Source organism: Schistocerca gregaria, chromosome 1, assembly GCF_023897955.1.
Source record: "Schistocerca gregaria isolate iqSchGreg1 chromosome 1, iqSchGreg1.2, whole genome shotgun sequence".
NCBI lineage: Eukaryota > Metazoa > Arthropoda > Insecta > Orthoptera > Acrididae > Schistocerca > Schistocerca gregaria.
The window spans coordinates 956,556,183-956,576,411 of NC_064920.1; the positions used below are offsets into that span (position 1 = coordinate 956,556,183).

Sequence of the window (20,229 nt, forward strand, 5' to 3'; positions counted from 1 at the left end):
CTTCAACAGGTCACCTGGCAGTGTCCACTGGCGCGTGGAAAACGGATGGTAAATTTGAATTTTGGAGGGAATTTTGCTCTAAGTCCTTACTATCACAGCTGAGGATAGTTAGTGCGGTGTTGCCGTCACCAGGGTGTGCTAGTGGCACCAATGGCGAGAAACAAGAGCCTGAGTGATCAGTACTTGCTGAGCTGCCCGTGAGGAAGGAACATGTGTTCGATCATCGAGTTGAATATGAAGGGTAGAGCAGCTTTAAATAGCTGCATTACATGTACACATTCGAAGGAGGACTGTAGCCACAGTTCACTACATGAGGTGCGGAAGAATATGATAATGGAAGAGTGTAGGAGAAAGAAGCGGAAGAATTCAGTTCAGCAGATGGTGATAAAGCAGAGGGATAAAGCCAAGATGAATGTCGTGGCCGATACATACTGATGTGCATGCTCAAACTGTCGAGATTTCCAACATGAAGCATTCACTCTCCCAAAACGGAAGAGGCGGACAGTTGAGGTCAATTCGCTCCAGTGGAAGCATATTCGTTTATGCGATATATACCATTGAAGGATAGCTGCCCATCCCCATCCTCGTGGCTGTGCGGAATGTGTTCTATCGAGGAACTATTGGTGTTTGACCGGGTGGAGTTTAAAAGCCATGTTGCCTGTAAGCATACAACCGAGAACTGTCCCCATAGCTTCCTACATGTAGAATGGAAGCGAGCATTAATGCTTGAACATACGAAGAGGAAGAATACAGTCCTGAAAATAAATGCTTTGCATCGAGATGCATTAAGGTTGCATTACACAACACATGCAAACATCGGTCTCTGCTGGAACTGTCTGTCATTTCTAAAACCTTCATATAAGCTCCTGCCCCACAAGAGACAACTGCCTCCGCTTCAGTATGCTGAGAAGCTGCGCTGGAAGGTCCTGCCTCTTACTGGCCTCCATCGTGTGCACCTTCCATTGAGCAACACACAAGAGAAATTCCAGCATCAATGAAAGAAAAGATGGCTAACCGCGCTTGTGTGGGTGTTGTGGATGAGAAGGTACCAACCCCTCGTGCACCACCTCCTTTACTAGTCACCTCAAGCTGTGTGTTAACGGTTAGAGGTTCAAAACGTCTTCATGTCGAAACTGAAGTTCCACGAGACTGTTACTTGTCAACTGTATTAGTGCTCGAAAAGTGCCGAAAAATATTGAAGTCCGGTTTTCAGACTATGAGTGGGTGAACTCTGTTATGCAAAAACATACATCAAGAAGCATACGACTAAAGAATATGTTCCATCTCACTCCTACCAGGACATCTACTGCGGCATTCTAACAGTGAGTACATTATCAACGTACGGTGATGCTACACTAAGAGTTAAAAGTGGTGAGGTTCAGAGTATTTACATGCAGCACTCGACTGTGATAACTTTTTCAAACTAGACTCTGCAATTATTACTACTATGGAGAGACTAAAAAGATTGTTCCCATACGTTCAAGCCATATACAGTGATATCAGCAACTGGCTTCACACATGCAGCATTCACATAGAAGATATAGATCATTATGTTAGTACCTTTATAAGTGCGCTGCCGAAGTCTTGTGGTATTCGCCGAACGGGTGTGGAAAATGTTGAACTCAAATTTACTGATGTAGTACCAGACTATTGCAATGTGCCGATAACATTCCGAGAGATAGGTGCAGAATTTGAGGGATATAAGAATCAGCTTTTCCAAATACTGTACTGCTGTTGCACCGATTAAAAAAGAAGAAAGTGATTTTTTCAGAAGTTTATGATAATGGCATGTGTAACTATAGATCGTAAATAATCAAATATATTCATAATCTCAAAATTGTGTTTGTGTTATTTCTCTAGACAAAATGATCCTACATAGAAATTTGATGCACGTTCACGCACGTAAACGCACTTTTAAACACGTTTACGCTGCGTAAAAGCCTATTGCACGCCAGTACATAACACAGAAGGTATCATGACAGGTTGGGTGAAACACTCTCGTCAGAAGGACTTTGTTGTGACTGCTCGTGGGATGATGATGAAGATCTTGCTTGGAACATAAATTCCTAAATACCACTCGCGGTACGCAATACGATAGGCGAACGAAGGGTAACAGGTAGAAATCCATATTTTCTAGATTTACGCAAAGCATTTGACACGGTGTTCCATCGCACCATGTTAACGAAGGCACGAGCATATGGAATAAGTTCACAGACACGTGATTGGCTATATGAAATATGTTGTCCTCGTCTACGCGTGTTCATCAGTGACATGTTATAGCTAGTAGTATGATAGGGTCGATGCTGTTGTGTTTGTATATAAATGATTTGACTGATGATGGCGAACGGTCAGGTGTCGAAGTTGAGTGACTGATTGTATGAAGATACAAGACAAAGTTTCCAGTTGATATGATGAATGGTATACAGCTCTAAATTTGAAAAAAATTTAACTTAATATGGATGAGAAGGAAGAATAAACCTGCAATGTCCGGATATAGTATCACTAGTGTCCAGTTGACATAGTCAACTCGTTTAAATATCCGAGCATAACGTTCCAAATACGATATGAGGTTGAGCGATATCGTGAAAACTGGCGGATAGGGGGTGGGGGTGGCGGCAAATGCTCGGTTTCGGTTTATTGTATGAATTTTAGGAAAGAGCGGTTAAGATGTAAAGGACCTCGCGTACAGGATGCAGGTGTTTCCTATTCCTGAGTACTGCTCGAGTGTTTAGGATCCCTACCAGACCAGATTGAAGGATAACATCGAAGCAATTCAGAGGAGGGCTGCTAGATTTGACATCTTTGTTTGAACAAAACGCAAGTGTTACGGACATGCTTCAGGAACTCAACTCAGAGTCCCTGGTGGGCCACGTTCTTTTCAGGAAACACTGTTAAGAGAATTTAGGGAACCGGAATTTGAATCTGAATGGCAAACGATTTCTAACGCAGCCAGCATACATCATGCGTAATGACCATGAAGAACAGATACGAAAAAAATGAGCACTCTTATGCATCCGTACAGACAGTCGTTCTTTCATTACTCTGTTTGCGAGTGGAACAGGAGGGGAAATGACATGCAGTGGGTATACTGACAGCACGCTTCGCATTTCATGGAATTCAATTTATGAGTTACCTATTGGTATTACCAGTGCTGGTTCGGTGCAAAAGGTCTATTGTTCAGCCACGTGAAATAACTTAACCATTTAGACTTCTTCAGGCAGACTAAATGCGAAAACATTAGCGCTCATATTCATGCGTTCAGATCGTCGTTCTTGCCTCACTCAATTTTAGACTAATTGTTCATCGAGCACACTGAACTTAAAGAATTCCAAACATGCAATGAGCCGTGCGCGGCTCGCATTCATGCCGTTTCTTGCTTGACAGCTTCTCTTTATGGAACTGTCGATTTACTGGCGTCACTAAGTTGCTGGCTTGCCTGCCCGTCAGTGGCAGCAGCAGCACGTATCGATAAGAGCACTGTCGTATTATCTTTGCAACGACTGCTAGTGTTACCGGCTCGTCGTGTGTCCGGGTTTGAGTCGGCACGCAGCGCCAGTGAGGTCCGAACAGCCAGTACTAACCGACCGCTTGCGACACACATGCATTGTCCGACGGAAGGAGACTGGAGTGGGAACGACAGTTCGTTGGTCGTTCGGTCGGTCGTCTCATCCGGCGACGTGTATTTCGTCTTTTGACCGTTTCTGGGCCAGGTCAGTTGGTCATCTTGCCGGACATGGCTCGGTTCCTTCCTTGTGCACAGATGTTGGGTGGCCAATGGGCAAGTGTTACCTCTGCATGGCTGAGTCCGAGCCACTGTGCCTGGGTGGCTGTGTCCCCTAGTTCCAAACGGACATGGAGTTGAGTCGGGATGGAGCTGCAGTGAGGTCCGGACAGCCAAGACTCGCCCGACTGTTGCTGACACACATAACTTGAGTGGGGACGACCTTGATTGGTCGTTTGGTCGGTCGTCTCATCGGGCGACGTATATTTGGTCGCCGACCGCTTCGGATTCTCTGTGTGTGTCGACTTGTCATTCGTCCCGGTTGTTCCACAGTGATTGCTTTTACGATTGTTAGAGTTCTTGTGGAAGTGTTTTCGTGGAACTGTGTCTAGCTTGTGTAATTTCGACTGAGCGTTATGTCAGGGCTGTCTGCGTATTGGAGTAGGCAGTCGGTAGATTGGTACAGTGCAGCGAGGAAGTCTCCGCGGCGAGGGCATTATGTTCCGCAGTGTGTTTTTCCTCGCCGTGTTGATGCTGTCCGTACCGCGTGCAGTTTGACAACCTTTGGTGTTGTTCATATTTTTGAGTGGTTATTGTGCCTTGGCTGTTTTTAGATGTGAATTTTGAAGACGTAGTGCTGCTGATATCTTCGTCCTCGGCTGATGGTGGTAGTGGTTTAGTGTTTAACGTCCCGTCGACCCGTCGACAACGAGGTCATTAGAGACGGAGCGCAAGTTCGGGTTACGGAAGGATTGGGAAGGAAATCGGCCGTGCCCTTTCAAAGGATCCATCCCGGCATTTGCCTGAAGTGATTTAGGGAAATCACGGAAAACCTAAATCAGGATGGCCGGAGACGGGATTGAACCGTCGTCCTCCCGAATGCGAGTCCAGTGTGCTAACCACTGCGCCACCTCGCTCGGTGTCGTCCTCGGCTGACTTTTTCCGTTGTCGTGCCGTTGGTCGGGGCAGCGAAATTGATTAGGTTGTTGGTCGGTCCTTCAGCCGACCGTGGGTTTGGTTGCCATCCGATTTCTTAATCTTATTCTCGGCTGCCTGTCTCACCTAACCTTACGTTAGAGTTACCTTCACAATCCGACCCTTGGAACTCTTTTGAGCAACATTGTTCTGTTATTTTTAGATTGTGAAATTTGTCTAAAGTACGGTGCGAGGGCTTCAGCCGCTATTAATTTAGTTTTAATTTTAAAATAAGGCCTTCAGCCGTCGTAAGTTAAAACTTTGAAGATTCTGGTTTGAACTAACTTTTTATAAAAAGAAAAAAGGGGAATTTCGCTCTATTGCAAATCCTTGTTATCTAGGTCTTAAGCCGTGAGTTGCTCTATCTTCAGTATGTGGCCTTCAGCACATCTTTTACGTAAAATATTTTTAAAATGAAATTTGAAAATTCACTTGTTTAAAATCTTTAAAAATTTTCTTCTCTATTGGAAATTCTTGTTATCCAGACCCTAAGCCTCAGTTCTTCTGTGTCTAGTGTGTGGCCTTCAGCCGAGTATTTACATAAGATTTTCTTTTTTAAGTAAGGCCTTCAATAGCGTGTATTCCTTAAAGGATTTGTAATAACTTGTGTTCGGCCTTTCAGCCGTATTGTTTTGAATCCCTTTAAGGGTATGTGTGATTAAGTACTTTTAGGAAAATAAAGTTTGTGTGTTTTGTGCAACTGACAGTCACTGGTTTTGGCCCCTTTCCACAACGATAACCTGATCAGTTCTGTCCTGCGAAACCAGATTTCATGCAATGCTATATACGTATACAAAGAAAAAAAATCTCTTATAATTCCTCCTCTACAATGCATTAAAAACACGCATACGTGAAAAGTAATAAATTCATCCATCTCATTCTTACCTAATATCGACCCCGGCAGCGACCAGATGCTGTGATTCAAATGACTTGTGAAAGTGAAAACTGTAAGCGAAATGGAAACATAGGATGGGCTAGACGGAAAGACGTAGACATAAGATGGTCAATTCGTTGGTCTTGATAATAATAATAATAATAGTAATAATAATAACAGTGTAATACACTTACCATCGACACCCTCCATCTCCTCCTCCTCGTCCTCCTCCTACACCGCGCGCCCTCGCAGCTCCTCATCTGCAAATGATGTGGAATGGGATATGTATAGTTCAAGTTATTCAACCAATTGCATGAATGGATAGGTGGAAAGCATGAAGGACGAGATCCTTTTTTTTATTAAGCACTGTATTAATAACATTAATAAAGCAATGGTAATTTAACTTCCAAATTCGTTGAGGATCGTTACGAAGGCAAGGACCTATCTCATGTCATGATACAGGAAGCAGGAGTCGATATAGATGGGAGATTTAAGAGAGTACTAACATCAGATTATAATTTCTAAAAATAAATGAGGTGATGAGAATTAGATTATTCGCAATGATCTGTGGAACGTGTGAGTCCGACGCCACACAACCGAAGACTGCATGAACTGATCAGTCTGGGAATTGTAATACAATCAGCTTAACAAATCATGTACTCAACTTGATGACATGTATAATATATACAGAAGAATGGAGAGGATAATTTAAAGGGGTGTGTTGTATGGCTGTCAGTTTAGCTTTAGGAAAGCATAAACAGAATTCCAACCCCGAAACTGATAATGCCTGCAATGCAATTAATCACTACATACAAAATTGGTAAGGCTTTCGTGGCCACTTGTTGACAAGCTATCTATTTGCTTCTGTCTCGGGTTCTTCGGCCGACGTTCATCTAATGATTTTTCTGTCGTTTCGCCAGCACGAGTGGCATGCATTGTCAAAGCTTCACCCTCCATTGTCGGTGGTGAACTGGACCCGAGCTCGCGGCCTCAGACTATATGTACTTGGTGCGCCAACGTACGAGGGCTTCTCCGCAGTCATTTCCGGTGCGGTTCTCCTCTTGCTACCTGCGACGGTCGTTAGCTGCACTACGGGAAGCCAGGATCCGTTTACCTTAAGGCTTTCCTCATTCTTGTTCAAACTTCTAATCACTACATGTTCATTGGATAGACTTTTTTAGACTCTTCTCTGTCCAACACCAGCATCTAGTCAGTTGAACGTATTTCCCACCAAAAATAATAATGATTGTACCTTACACCCCAGTCTTTTCCTCCAGAGCTTGTAGGTATAGGGTAGAGTTTGAGTGTTTTTGTCGCTGGTTTCGAGCGGTATTGCAAGATCTTTTTCCCATCAGGATAACGCCAGTTGTCAGTTTTGCAGAGTGTTGCCGTCCTTGTGAAGCGTTATGCATATAGCTGTGCAATTATGTCTGATCTTTGTGATTAATTACGTAATTAGGATCTATATTTCCATATGTTTGGAATGGTATATTTTTGCCCAGCAGGATAACATCAGATGTATGGTACAGTCAGTTTTTGCGACTTTAGGCTGTCCTTGTGCAGGACTATGTATATAGTTGTGTAATTAGCACCGATATTTGTGATTAACTACGTAATTAGGATCGATATTTGCGAACGTTTGGGGAGGTATTGCGAAATTTTTGTTCCAAACAAGATTTTCATCATCATCGCAAGACCAGTCACAACAAAGTCCTTGTGACGAGGACGGTTCACCCAGCCTGCCACGATACCTTCGGCGTTAGGTCCTGGCACGCAATAGGCTTTTACGTAGCGTAAACGTGTGAGTAAACGTGCATTTACGTCCGTAAACGTGCATTAAATTTCTATGTATAATCATTTTGTCTATAGAAATAACACAAACATAAATTTGAGATTATGAGTATATACTGCTGGCCATTAAAATTATTACACCAAGAAGAAATGCAGATGACAAACGGGTATTCATTGGACAAATATATTATACTAGAACTGACATGTGATTACAAATTCACGCAATTTGGATGCAGAGGTGTCCGCAGCTCGTGGTTGTGCGGTAGCGTTCTCGCTTTCCACGCCCGGGTTCCCGGATTCGGTTCCCGGCGGGGTCAGGGACTTTCTCTGCCTCGTGATGACTGTGTGTTGTGTGAAGTCCTTAGGTTAGTTAGGTTTAAGTAGTTCTAAGTTCTAGGGGACTGATGAACATAGATGTTAAGTCCCATAGTGCTCAGAGCCATTTGAACCATTTTTTTTATGCATAAGTCCTGAGAAATCAGTACACAAAACAACCACCTCTGGCGGTAATAACAGCCTTTATTCGCCTGGGCATTGAGTCAAACAGAGCTTGGATGGGGTGTACTGGTACAACTGCCCATGCAGCTTCAACACGATACCACAGGTCATCAAGAGTAGTGACTGGCGTATTGTAACGAGCCAGTTGCTCGGCCACCATTGACCAGACGTTTTCAATTGGTGAGAGATATGGAGAATGTGCTGACCAGGGCAGCAGTCAAACATTTTCTGTATCCAGAAAGGCCCGTACAGGACATGCAACATTCGGTCGTGCATTATCCTGCTGAAATGTAGGGTATCACAGGGATCGAATGAAGGGTAGAGCCACAAGTCGTAACACATCTAGAATGTATCGTCCACTGTTCAAAGTGCCGTCAGTGCGAACAAGAGGTGACCAAGACGTTTAACCAATGGCAATCCATACCATCACGCCGGGGATACGCCAGTATGGCGATGACGAATACACGTTTCTAATATGCGTTCACCGCGATATCTCCAAACACGGATGCGACCATCCTGATGCTGTAAACAGAACCTGGATTCATCCGAAAAAATGACGTTCTGCCATTCGTGCACCCAGGTTCGTCGTTGAGTACGCCATCGCAGGCTCTCCTGTCTGTGATGCGGCAAGAGTAACCGCAGCCATGGTCTCCGAGCTGATAGTCACTGCTGCAAACGTCGTCGAACTGTTCGTGCAGATGGTTGTTGTCTTGCAAACGTCCCCATCTGTTGACTAGGAGATCGAAACGTGGCTGCAATATCCGTTACAGCCATGAGGATAAGATGCCTGTCATGTCGACTGCTAGTGATACGAGGCTGTTGAGATCCTGCACGGCGTTCCGTATTACCCTCCTGAACCCACCGATTCCATATTCTGCGATTCATTGGATCTCGACCAACGTCAGCAGCAATGTGACACTGCAGAACATTTTCTTGTTTTTCGTGACGTTAAACAAGCTAGAACTGCTGTTGCTTTATTCACTCTACTCACTGACGTATTTCGGAATTATGAACGAAAAACAAACTGGTGGTTCAAACCTATGATGGTGGTGCCATTCTGTCAGGAGAATTAAATGACCTGCGGTGGAGCCATAACGCCAGAATGATACCTGCCATTTACGAAAACCGTCCGGAACTAATTGAGGTTTCAGATGAAGTAATTGACAGAACTTTTACAAACGCTGAATCTCTTGAGGTTATTCAGTTCAGTTATTCGAGCAAGGATAGGGGCGTGTCTGCTCTAGGGCGAATGTAATTTTTTTCTTGTCCTATGTCATATTGCATTCAGAGTGTTTTTCTGCAATATGGATCTCAATACCGTCGACAAAACTTTGGAGGTACTTCAAGTCTATTATCTGAGTATTTTGGAATACGTAGCCCGTGGTATCTGATGGCTTGTTACAGTGTAATTCCATTTTGTTTGGTTTATTACCCCTGTCAGTCTTTGTATCTGCATTCTATTGACAATATTCACCCAACAGCGGAAGTGTGTTGTACCCTTGTTTGGAAACAAACTTATTCTGTTCCCCCTGGGTGTGTGCTGTTGACAACAGCAAGACTCAGTTTATTCTTCGCTCTCAAGCATGCATTTAGTACTGCTCTATCCTCTGTCGAGTTTCCGGAGGCTCGAGTAATCCCTCGGACATGGGTGTGTGTGTTGTCCTTAGTGTAAGTTAGTTTAAGTAGTGCGTAAGCTTAGAGACCGATGACCTCATCAGTTTGGTCCCATAAGACCTCATGAAAAATTTCTAATTTGTGTCGAGTTTGTTTTTTAAGCCGTGTTTGTTACTCGTTAACGGTGATACGCAATGGATAGTTTTATTGCTGAAGATTTGTACAACGTTTAACTTGTATATGAGATCACTGAATGAACTGGACGAGCGACACAACAATACTAAGCTTGGCCCCTCCTACAGCGACGCAAACACATCACAGTACATTTGTGCCTGACGATTGTCGATTGTTGCATTACTGGGTGTTTTGCGATGTACATTTTGGTGATTGCGTACTACAGGCTTCCTCGCTTATGTGAAGGTTCTTTCATAGCAACAAAGGTAACTTGTATAGGGTAAAGCTGAAGTTAAATTTGTGGTGCAAGCTCATGGCCGGCCGAATGGCCTGACAGCAGGTAGAGTCGAGCCTTTTTTCAGCAAGACACTAGGAGGAAGATGTCATGTTCGTCACTCCGACCACATTTTACCAACAGGAAAGACACCTCCTACTCACCTAATAGCAGTTTGAGTGGATCTGGGGCTGTGTTGGAGGGGATTACAACAAGAAAGAAGTCCCTGCCGTGTCTGGGATGAAACCGAGACTTCCAGGGCCGGAATCTAGTGCTCTTCCCCCTCTACCATCGAGACCGCTGCTGGAGTAACAAACATACTAATCATTATTACATTATTACTCTGTAATGGGCCACAGGCCACTTACACAATCACCCTCTACGTTAAACTCATGTAAGCAGAATATCTACATATACATCTACGTCCATACTATGAAAACTACTGTGAAGCGCACGTCAGAAGGTACCCCGCATAGTACCAGATGCAGGAATTTCCTTACAGTTCCATTCTTATTCGAAGAGCAGGAAGACAGATTGCTTCACTGCCTCTGTGCATGTTGTAATTAGTCTAATATTGTCTTCGTTCTCTTGCCATATGACCTCACGATTCAAGCGAAGTGCGGAGAGAATAAAAACTGTCAGCTCAGCAAGAATGTACAGCAAATGGACAAAAACATGCAACACCAAACACATGACGCATTACCATGTCTAACCCGGTGTAGGAAACCCACTGACATTCCAAGCAGCTTCCAGTCGTCTCGGAATGGATAAATACAGGTCGTATTAGGGTTTCAACTCACTCATATACCATTTTTCCTGCAAAGTAGTGTCAAGTACAAGTAACGATTATGGATAACCATCACACACCAATCTCTCCAAAATAGACCACAAAGGCTCAATAATAGTGACATCTAGCGATTGTGTGGTCAGGGGAGATGCGACGATTCAGCCTCGTGCTCACAACCAGTCCTGGACGATGCGAGCTTTGCGAACCGGGGCCCTGTCATCTTGGAACACACAGCGTAACCACTGAGGGCACACATTGCACCATGTGATGGACATGATCAGCGAAAATAGTCACTTAATCCTTGACATTAATGGGATCTTACAGAGGGAACCCAAGGAATACTACAATGTGGCTGCCCAAATCATCATCGAACCCCCTCCGTATTTCACTCCTGAGATGTAAACTTGGACAGTAGTTCGAAACAATGTGAAACAACTCTCATCGTGGCAAATGACGTTCTTCCGTTGATACATAGTCCAAGTTCTATGACTGGCCGCAGTGGCCGAGCGGTTCTAGGCGCTTCAGTCTGGAACCGCGCGACCGCTACGGTCGCAGATTCGAATCCTGCCTCGGACATGGATGTGTGTGATGTTGTTAGGTTAGTTAGGTTTAAGTAGTTCTAAGTTCTAGGGGACCGATGGCCTCAGATGTTAAATCCCATAGTGCTCAGAGCCATTTGAATCAGGTTTTATGGCTTCGACACCACATTTTCCTATTACTGGCATTTCCATCGCTGATGAGTGGTTATAGAATTCCGGCTCGCACTGCAGTTCCCTGCTTCTGGAGCTCCCTCCATGTTGTTTTGAACTGACAGTTTGATATTCAGTTTGTGGCACAACTGCAGGTTCGGTCGTTTCGTGAGCTCAGGAGCGTCCGCGATGCCTTCTTCGAAGCGCGCGATGTTGTTTTCAGCACATCGTCAATCCTCGGCTCGTCTTCTCGACGTTCTGCTTGCGCAGTGTTACCGATCAATCTTGACCACTGTCACGGACTTTCCGTCAATTGAGTTTGTTCTCCCGAAGCAAGCTTCAACTGGTTGCTGCGGTTTCCCGAGCATTGAGTTGTGACTTCTGTAGCTCTGGATCGACGATTCGCCGACGTTCTCTGCACTGCCATCTTGGTAAAGTCCACAGCTCGACGAAGGCATCGCAGGCGCTCCTGAGCTCACGAAACGGCCAAACCTGCACTTGTACCACAGACCTCTCCCACACAACGGCCTCCCAGTAGCTTGGATTACAGGAGCGCACCAACGCTCCCAGCCACAGACTGCACACAGCACAGCCAGTGATTTTTATACAGAGCGCTACGTGGTGTTACCATTAAAAAACCTAAATAGTCTACTTACAAGATCTGCAACGACTTTAGCAGCTGTCGTCCTCTTCGTTTTCGTCACAATCGTCCTCCACGAGTGTCTGTCAAAAGTACTCAATACACGCTTTCGTCCGCGTTGTGACTTAGCGTATGACGCTTTTCCGATAACCCTGTGTGCCGTATAAGTCTTGGATATGGTGTTTCTTCAGACCAGTATCAGGGAATATACATTTCCGAATATATTGAAGAAAAGTATAGTTAAACCTGGGCATAAAAAAGGATCGAAAGAAGAGCTATCAAACTTGAGGCCCATATCACTAATACCAATTTTCAGTAAAATATTTGAAATTGTTCTGTTGACACAACTTATTGATTATTTCACAAAGAATAATTTACTAACAGAAACACAGCATGGCTTCAGAAAGCATCACAGTACCATTACGGCAATTACCGAATTTCTCCACAAGGTGTATGATGCCCTGGATGAGGTAATGCAGACAGCAGGTATATTTCTAGACCTTACTAAAGCATTTGACTCAGTGAACCATGAGCTGTTACTAAGCAAACGGGAAACTTACAACATAAATGCCACATCCATACAACTACTGATCACTTATCTAACCAATCGTAAGCAGTGTACAAAGCTGAGTTAATAAATTAATGGTCAGATCAAACATTTCCAATCCAGCTAGGAAACATTAAAACGAGGTATACCTCAGGGCGCCGTATTGGGCCCTTTCCTTTTCCTAGTCCACATTAATGATTTAGAGGCACCTCTTTACTTCCAACTAGTACGTTGAGCAGGTGATACCTCGCTTTTGTTTTTTTGCAAACAAACAAACGACCTGACATTTGCTGCAACTTATGGCTTAAGTCAAATAACTACTTACTTCCATGATCAAGGTCTAAAAGTCAATATTAGCAAATCCCAGGTATTACCACTTAAACTTGGTGATTCATACCAAACCTCCGCCACACATCGTCAGGTGGCTTGCCGAGTATGGATGTAGATGTAGATGTATTGATAATATAAATGGCATAAATAAGGTAGAAACTGACAAATGTGAACGAAAATCTTAGATGGGTAGAACATATCAATGTTGTATGCAATAAAATCAGCAGTTCACTGCTTTTAATTAGCAAACTATCAAAATTAGTCTCTGAACAAACATTAAAAACTATGAGACTATATTTGCATATATTAATTATGGAGTAGAGGTATGGGGATGTGCTGCTGACAGACACATGAACAGAATTCTAACACTGCAGAAAAGAGCAATCAGGACCATGCATCGACTAGGATACAGAGATTCATCTAGGGAAACCTTTGTACAACATAAATATCTAAGAGTATACTCCTTGTATCTGTACAAAATAATACCATTCTTTGTGTACCTTAAAAATAATGAAGCTAAGTGCTCTGATGTGCAAACCCACAACACAAGACAAAAAGATTGCTTCTTCAGAAACAGAACTAAACTAAAGACAACCGACCATAGTCCTTGGATAAATGGCCAGATATGGTTTAACAAACTGACAAGTCCTATAATATACCACAGAGGTCAAGTATTCAAAAGGGAATTAAAATCATTCTTAACTCTCAAATGTTTGTACCCACTGAAAGAATACTGATATCAAAATGTTGCTATTCTTAAATATAGGGTTAACACTTCTATCTATACGTTTTACTATTCTGAGGTGATTGTAATATATATTATTTTTGTAGCAACATGCTGTAAATTCAGATACCAATACTATGTAACAACTGTATGTTGCATTATGAAATACTGTACCATATATTGCCAAGTGTCTCACTCTTAAGTGGTTAATTGTAAATGTGATTTGCAAATTCCTACTGTTTGCACAAAAAAGTATAAAAATGCTATGACGTTTGCAAAAGTCACCACGTGGTGACCATATGCAAAAAAGATAATAAATAAATTAAAAAACAACGGATATCATGATTACGGAAACACCACAGAAGCACGAACAAGTTTGATGTTCAGATGCCCTTTGTTGTTGTTGTCTTCAGTCCTGAGACTGGTTTGATGCAGCTCTCAATGCTACTCTATCCTGTGCAAGCTTCTTCATCTCCCAGTACTTACTGCAACCTACATCCTTCTGAATCTGCTTAGTGTATTCATCTCTTGGTCTCCATCTACGAATTTTACCCTCCACGCTGCCCTCCAATGGTAAATTTGTGATTCCTAGATGCCTCAGAACATGTCCTACCAACCGGTCCCTTCTTCTTGTCAAGTTGTGCCACAAACTCCGCTTCTCCCCAATTCTGTTCAATACCTCCTCATTAGTTATGTGATCTACCCATCTAATCTTCAGCATTCTTCTGTAGCACCACATTTCAAAAGCTTCTATTCCCTTCTTGCCCAAACTATTTATCGTCCATGTTCCACTTCCATACATGGCTACACTCCATAGAAATACTTTCAGAAACTGCTTCCTGACACTTAAATCTATACTCGATGTTAACAAATTTCTCTTCTTCAGAAACGCTTTCCTTGCCATTGCCAGTCTATATTTTATATCCTCTCTACTTCGACCATCATCAGTTATTTTGCTCTCCAAATAGTAAAACTCCTTTACTACTTTAAGTGTCTCATTTCCTAATCTAATTCCCTCAGCATCACCCGACTTAATTCAACTGCAGTCCATTATCCTCGTTTTGCTTTTGTTGATGTTCACCTTATACCCTCCTTTCAAGACGCTATCCATTCCGTTCAACTGCTCTTCCAAGTCCTTTGCTGTCTCTGGTAGAATTACAACGGCATCGGCGAACCTCAAAGTTCTCATTTCTCCTCCATGGATTTTAATACCTACTCCGAACTTTTCCTTTGTTTCCTTTACTCCTTGCTCAATATACCGATTGAATTACATCGGAGAGAGGCTACAACCCTGTCTCACTCCCTTCCAAACCACTGCTTCCCTTTCATGTCCCTCGACTCTTATAACTGCCATCTGCTTTCTGTACAAATTAAAATAGCCTTTCGCCTCCTGTATTTTACCCCTGCCACCTTCAGAATTTGAAACAGATTATTCCAGTCAACATTGTCAGAAGCTTTCTCTAGGTCCACAAATGCTAGAAACGTAGGTTTACCATTCCTTAATCTTTCTTCTAAGATAAGTCGTAAGGTCAGTATCGCCTCACGTGTTCCAATATTTCTACGGAATCCAAACTGATCTTCCCCGAGGTCAGCTTCTACCAGTTATTCCATTCGTCTGTAAAGAATTCGTGTTAGTATTTTGCAGCTGTGATTTATTAAACTGATAGTTCGGTAATTTTCACATCTGTCAGCACCTGTTTTCTTTGGGATTGGAATTACTACATTCTTCTTGAAGTCTGAGTGAATTTCGCTTGTCACATACATCTTGCTCACCAGATGGTAGGGTTTTGTTAGGCCTGGCTCTCCCAAGGCTGTCAGTAGTTTTAATGGAATGTTGTCTACTCCCGGCTCCTTGTTTAGACTTAGGTCTTTCAGTGCCCTGTCAAACTCACAGTTACACAGAACACCATTCCGATTACGACTGACATTGGGAACATATTGAGTAGATTCCACAGGTGCCATTTGTGGTCAAATACAACAGTGCAACTTCTAGGCTTGGCTAGCATCTGCATTTATGTTCAAGCATGGATTTCTCGCGGTGTCTCCGTATTTTTGTCCAACTCCTGTACTTGTGTTGCAGCCAACAGCGTGCAGTACGAGGGTCCGTGCCGCGTACGCTGCGCCGTCGGCCTCCACTTCGAGCCGGTGTGCGGTTCCGACGGCGCGACCTACCCCAACATCGAGGCTCTCAAGTGCGCTGCCCTCATGGACGGCAGTCAGTACCTCGACTACTCACAGTAACCTGAAGAACAGTAGACCATTCCTTATAGCCATTATTGATAACTACATGCCACACAAATGCTTGCTAAAGTACGACGGGAGTCAAAGGTTTTAATTACGACCTCGGAAAAATAAAATTTGACAATTATCTTATTGTTTGTTTGCAGTGACGTCTGTACTCCTGACGCACATTGAAATGGCCTGCTGCAAAATATCGCGGCACGCTGCTAGAGGCGCCACTGTGAAACTCGAGCATCGCGCGGTAATTCGTTTCCTGTAGCAGCGGAAATGCTGCAGCCGTGTCAGGCCAATCTAATTGACTTCCTTAGTCATCATTTTCTTTTGACTTCTCTAGCAACGTATTATGGTGCTGGGATTTCAATGTTCACCATGAGTGCAAGTATATACAGGCAAACAATCAAAACTCAGTTATGCAACTTTTGTTTTGGCCATATTTTTTATATCCACTCATCGTAAAGGATTCGTCTTATTTCAGGAGTTACGTATCTCATATAATGACAAATATCGGCTAAGACCTTCGTCTGTTGTTTAAGAATAGGAGTGTAAGAAGACAAGCATGTGAATGTACTATCATTATTGTAACCCTTGGTAATTCCCACTTAAGGAGTGCGATAAAATAGAATCAATATTTGTGCCAGTTTTTCCGTCTCCTTCTTCTTTCTTACCAAAAATCTCTCATATATTTTTCATCTCCGTCTCTTCTGCCAACTTCTTTTTGTGTTTGCTCAGATATATTTTCAGACTTTTTCTCTGTTTTTTTTTCCTGTCTGTTATGTCTTCTGTGGAGATGTTTAGTTTCCTGCGGTCATCCATGGTTTTCTTTACCCAGCTGATTTTCAGAGCATTAGTCGTCACTATATTAAAAAGCTTAGTCATCCCGTCCTTAGCCATGCTATGTGAGTGTCCATAGAACTTTGGCCTTCTTACACTGAACGTATCTGACTGTACGTGGGGTTCTTTTTTGGTCTCTTTATCGAGCTCTCTTCTTTCTCGACTGGTCCGCAGATGTCTCTTAGCACTCGCCTCTATTGCTTTTCTGTCTCCTCGATTTTGATTCCTGTTGTTTCTGAGGCGTACAAGCACTCTGGAAACACCACTGTATTGTAGTGTCTTATTTGCTATTGACAGAGGAACTACTTTTGTTACAGAGGTTCCAAGTAACTCTGTATGGTTTCTGCAGTTTCGTGATTCTGTCTTCGTTCGATGTCGAACTGTGTCCTATTTCCTTTAAGATGATCCTCAGTTACCTGCAACTTTATACTTGTGTTATCTTTCCATGTTTGCTTCACTAAAATTCTAGTAACTCGTATTTACGTATAACCTTTCCTCCTCCCGAGCTGACTGGAGGAAGTAAAGGTAAACTCTTTCTTCCTACGCAAGGAACCAAGCTAGCATTGTGAGAATCAAATCTGTGTATTGGTCTATAACCCGCGAGGGAACGATCCAGTATGTATATTGTTTTTAGGAGAGTTCCCACACTCATACATGCGATCGACTGGAGGCTAGCACTTCACATACACGTTCTTGGATGACTTACGTAGCAAGATAAGATAACGAAGTATTTATGGCTCCCCTGCGCACACCCTTTTTTTGGTATGAACTCTAAGGTAAAATAACTCAAAGACAACTCACCTCAAATAAACTTGTTGAACTAGGTACCGACCCAATTAGGAATTAAAGAAGATAGAGAACAAGATTCAAGTTACTACCCGTTACTTGAAGGCATGTCTAAGCTTTATTACGTATATGGTGGTTTCCAGATATCACTATGGCTGGGACCGGCGCATGCGCAGACGAGGCTGGCGCCGTGGCGGCAGCGGAGTGTCGCGGCGGAGGTCCCGGCAGGGCGCATGCGCAGCAGCCCGTCTGCGCCAACAACGGCGTCACCTACCCCAGCCTAGGCGCCCTGATCTGTCTGCGACAACACAATCCCAGTGAGTATGAGCGTAGTCCTTCACGCACAGCCAATCACTTCTTACAAAGGAAGGAGGAAGATTAATTAGGTTTATTAACATTAGCAGCTGGTGGTCTATTGGTTAGCCGCGCTGCCTCTAGATCGCAGAGTTCTGTGCATTTCCGCAAAGTGTACTCCCATAAAAGTCCTCCTAGGATAACACCAAAGAACTGATTTCCTAATTAGATACGAATATTCATAGCGGTATAGATCGACTGAAGTTAGTGAATGTGTAACTGGAATACATTGATGTGACAAAAGTCATGGGATATCGTTTCGGACCCCCTTTTGCGCCGTAGTTCAGCAACTCGACGTGGCATGGATCCAACAAGTCGTTGTTAAGTTTCCCGCAGAAATACTGAGTTATGCCGCCTCTACAGTTCGTAATTGCGAAAGCAAGTGTGGCTGGTGCAGGATTTTATGCACGAATCGACCTCACTATTATGTCCCATGAATGTTAGATGGGATTCATACTGGGCGATTTACACACAGCCCACACCATTATGGAGCCATCAACACCTTACACAGTACCTTGTTGACAGCCAGGGTCCATGGCTTCGTGGGGTCTGCTCCACACTTGAATCCTACCATCAGCTCTCACCAACTGAAATAATAGCGACTTGGACTAGTTTTTACAGTGGTCCAGAGACGAACCGATGTGGTCAGGAGCCCAGGAGAGGCGCTGTGGGTGATGTGCTGTTAGCAAAGACACTCGCCTTGGTCGTCTACTGCCGTGACCTTTAACGCCAGATCTCGCCGCCCTGTCGTAACGGATAAGTTCGTAGCGTAGTACCTCCCACACTGAATTCTGCGGTTACTTCACGTAATGTTGCTTGTTTGTTAGCACTGGAATACCTGTTCCCCTGCCGTCAAGCGAAGGCCGTCGGCCACTGCGTTGGCTGCGGTGGATGGGAATGCCTGAAATTTAATATCGTCGGCCCACCCTTGACGCTGTGGATCTCGGCATACTGAATTCACTGCCGATTTCTGAAATCTAATGCTTGGACGGCGAGCTCCAGCTACCATTCAGCGTTTAAAGTCTATTAATTCTAGTCCTGCCGCTATATTCACGTCGGAAACCTTATCATTTCAGTCACCTGAGTACAAATGACACCTTCCTCAATGCACTGCTCTTTTATAATTTGTGCGCGTGATACTACCGCCATCTGTACATGTGCGTATCGATACCGCATGACTTTAGGCACCTGACTGTAAAGTAATTGTACTACTGTTGAGTATTTAATTTGTACCGTAAAATCTTTTATTGTTTATAGGCTTGTTATATCCATTTAATCGTTTGTTGTGTAACGAGTCAACTTTTTTAAAATCTCATAGCGTAACATAAATAAAAGGATCTGCGATATGCAGTGTCTACACCTGAATGCAGAATTCCGTTGTTTTCATGTTGAAAGCGTGCCTTGATCTGTCCTCCATGCACTAAGTGATATTTCCCGGAATCATTCTGATACTGTGATCTGTTTTACCTGTATCAAGACAGCGGGCCATGATTGAATGCGTCACCTCCATCATGCAACGTCACCAAATTTTTGACTTAATGTTCGTGAGATGATGCTTACGTTAAATAAGAAACGGACAACTGTATGCGTTTCTGAATTACAAATTATTATTATTCATGTAGATTCACGACACCAACTGTTAATGTATAGAGCTAGTACCAGAGGCATCATCCTTTTTTCAATCACGTTAGAAATTTCGTCGAAAATTGAAACGTGTATTGTCTCTTGCCTGTTTTGCAGTCTCGACATTCAGCAGACACACACACACACACACACTCCCGACCATAATTGCAAGCTATTCACTGTTACCCCTCTGCCCTGTTTCTCTTCTCTGTCTCTCTGTGACCGTCACCGCCTTCAGAATGCCCCACCGGCGCTTATGTAACAGACAATCTCCAACTGCCTCTCGTACGTTGATCACGTGACCCGACAAAAGGGTACACAGTTGCAAAACATGCGCTTCTTACTTGATAATCCGACTAGCAGAGTACGTTTCTGAACGATTCCTTTTCTCATGTTACTTCGGTAACTAAGGAATTAAATCGATAACATCAGCATAGGGGCATTTTGATATATTAATTTACTTATTAAAATTAATTGTATCCGTGTTAACAAAAATGCAAGGTGACACCTTACAAAGAAGTAAACTTAGATTAGAATTTATAGAATTTGTTGAAAAATGTGCAAAACGCGGATCATTCGCGGTAGGTTCTGTGAGAGGGAGGTAGCGGCGGAAAACTCAGGAGAGACAGAGAGATACGCTTGAGTCGTGTCATTACAAGACAAAGATTTACGAACCAAAAAGGACACAAAAAATTAAGAAATCCAGAAACGATTACGAAATGTTTAACGTGAGCAGTGGTGAGTCTAGGCAAAGGA

General features: G+C 43.3%; 1 protein-coding gene across 1 annotated transcript in view; it reads left to right on the forward strand.

The window, feature by feature from the left end:
- Positions 1–20,229, forward strand: part of LOC126310110 (agrin-like) — a 276,535-nt gene that overhangs the window by 171,905 nt on the left and 84,401 nt on the right. The window contains exons 4-5 of the mRNA XM_049992110.1: positions 15,719–15,853; positions 17,640–17,813. Of these exons, the coding sequence (XP_049848067.1) occupies positions 15,719–15,853; positions 17,640–17,813 (309 nt within the window). The remainder of the gene's footprint in view (positions 1–15,718; positions 15,854–17,639; positions 17,814–20,229) is intronic.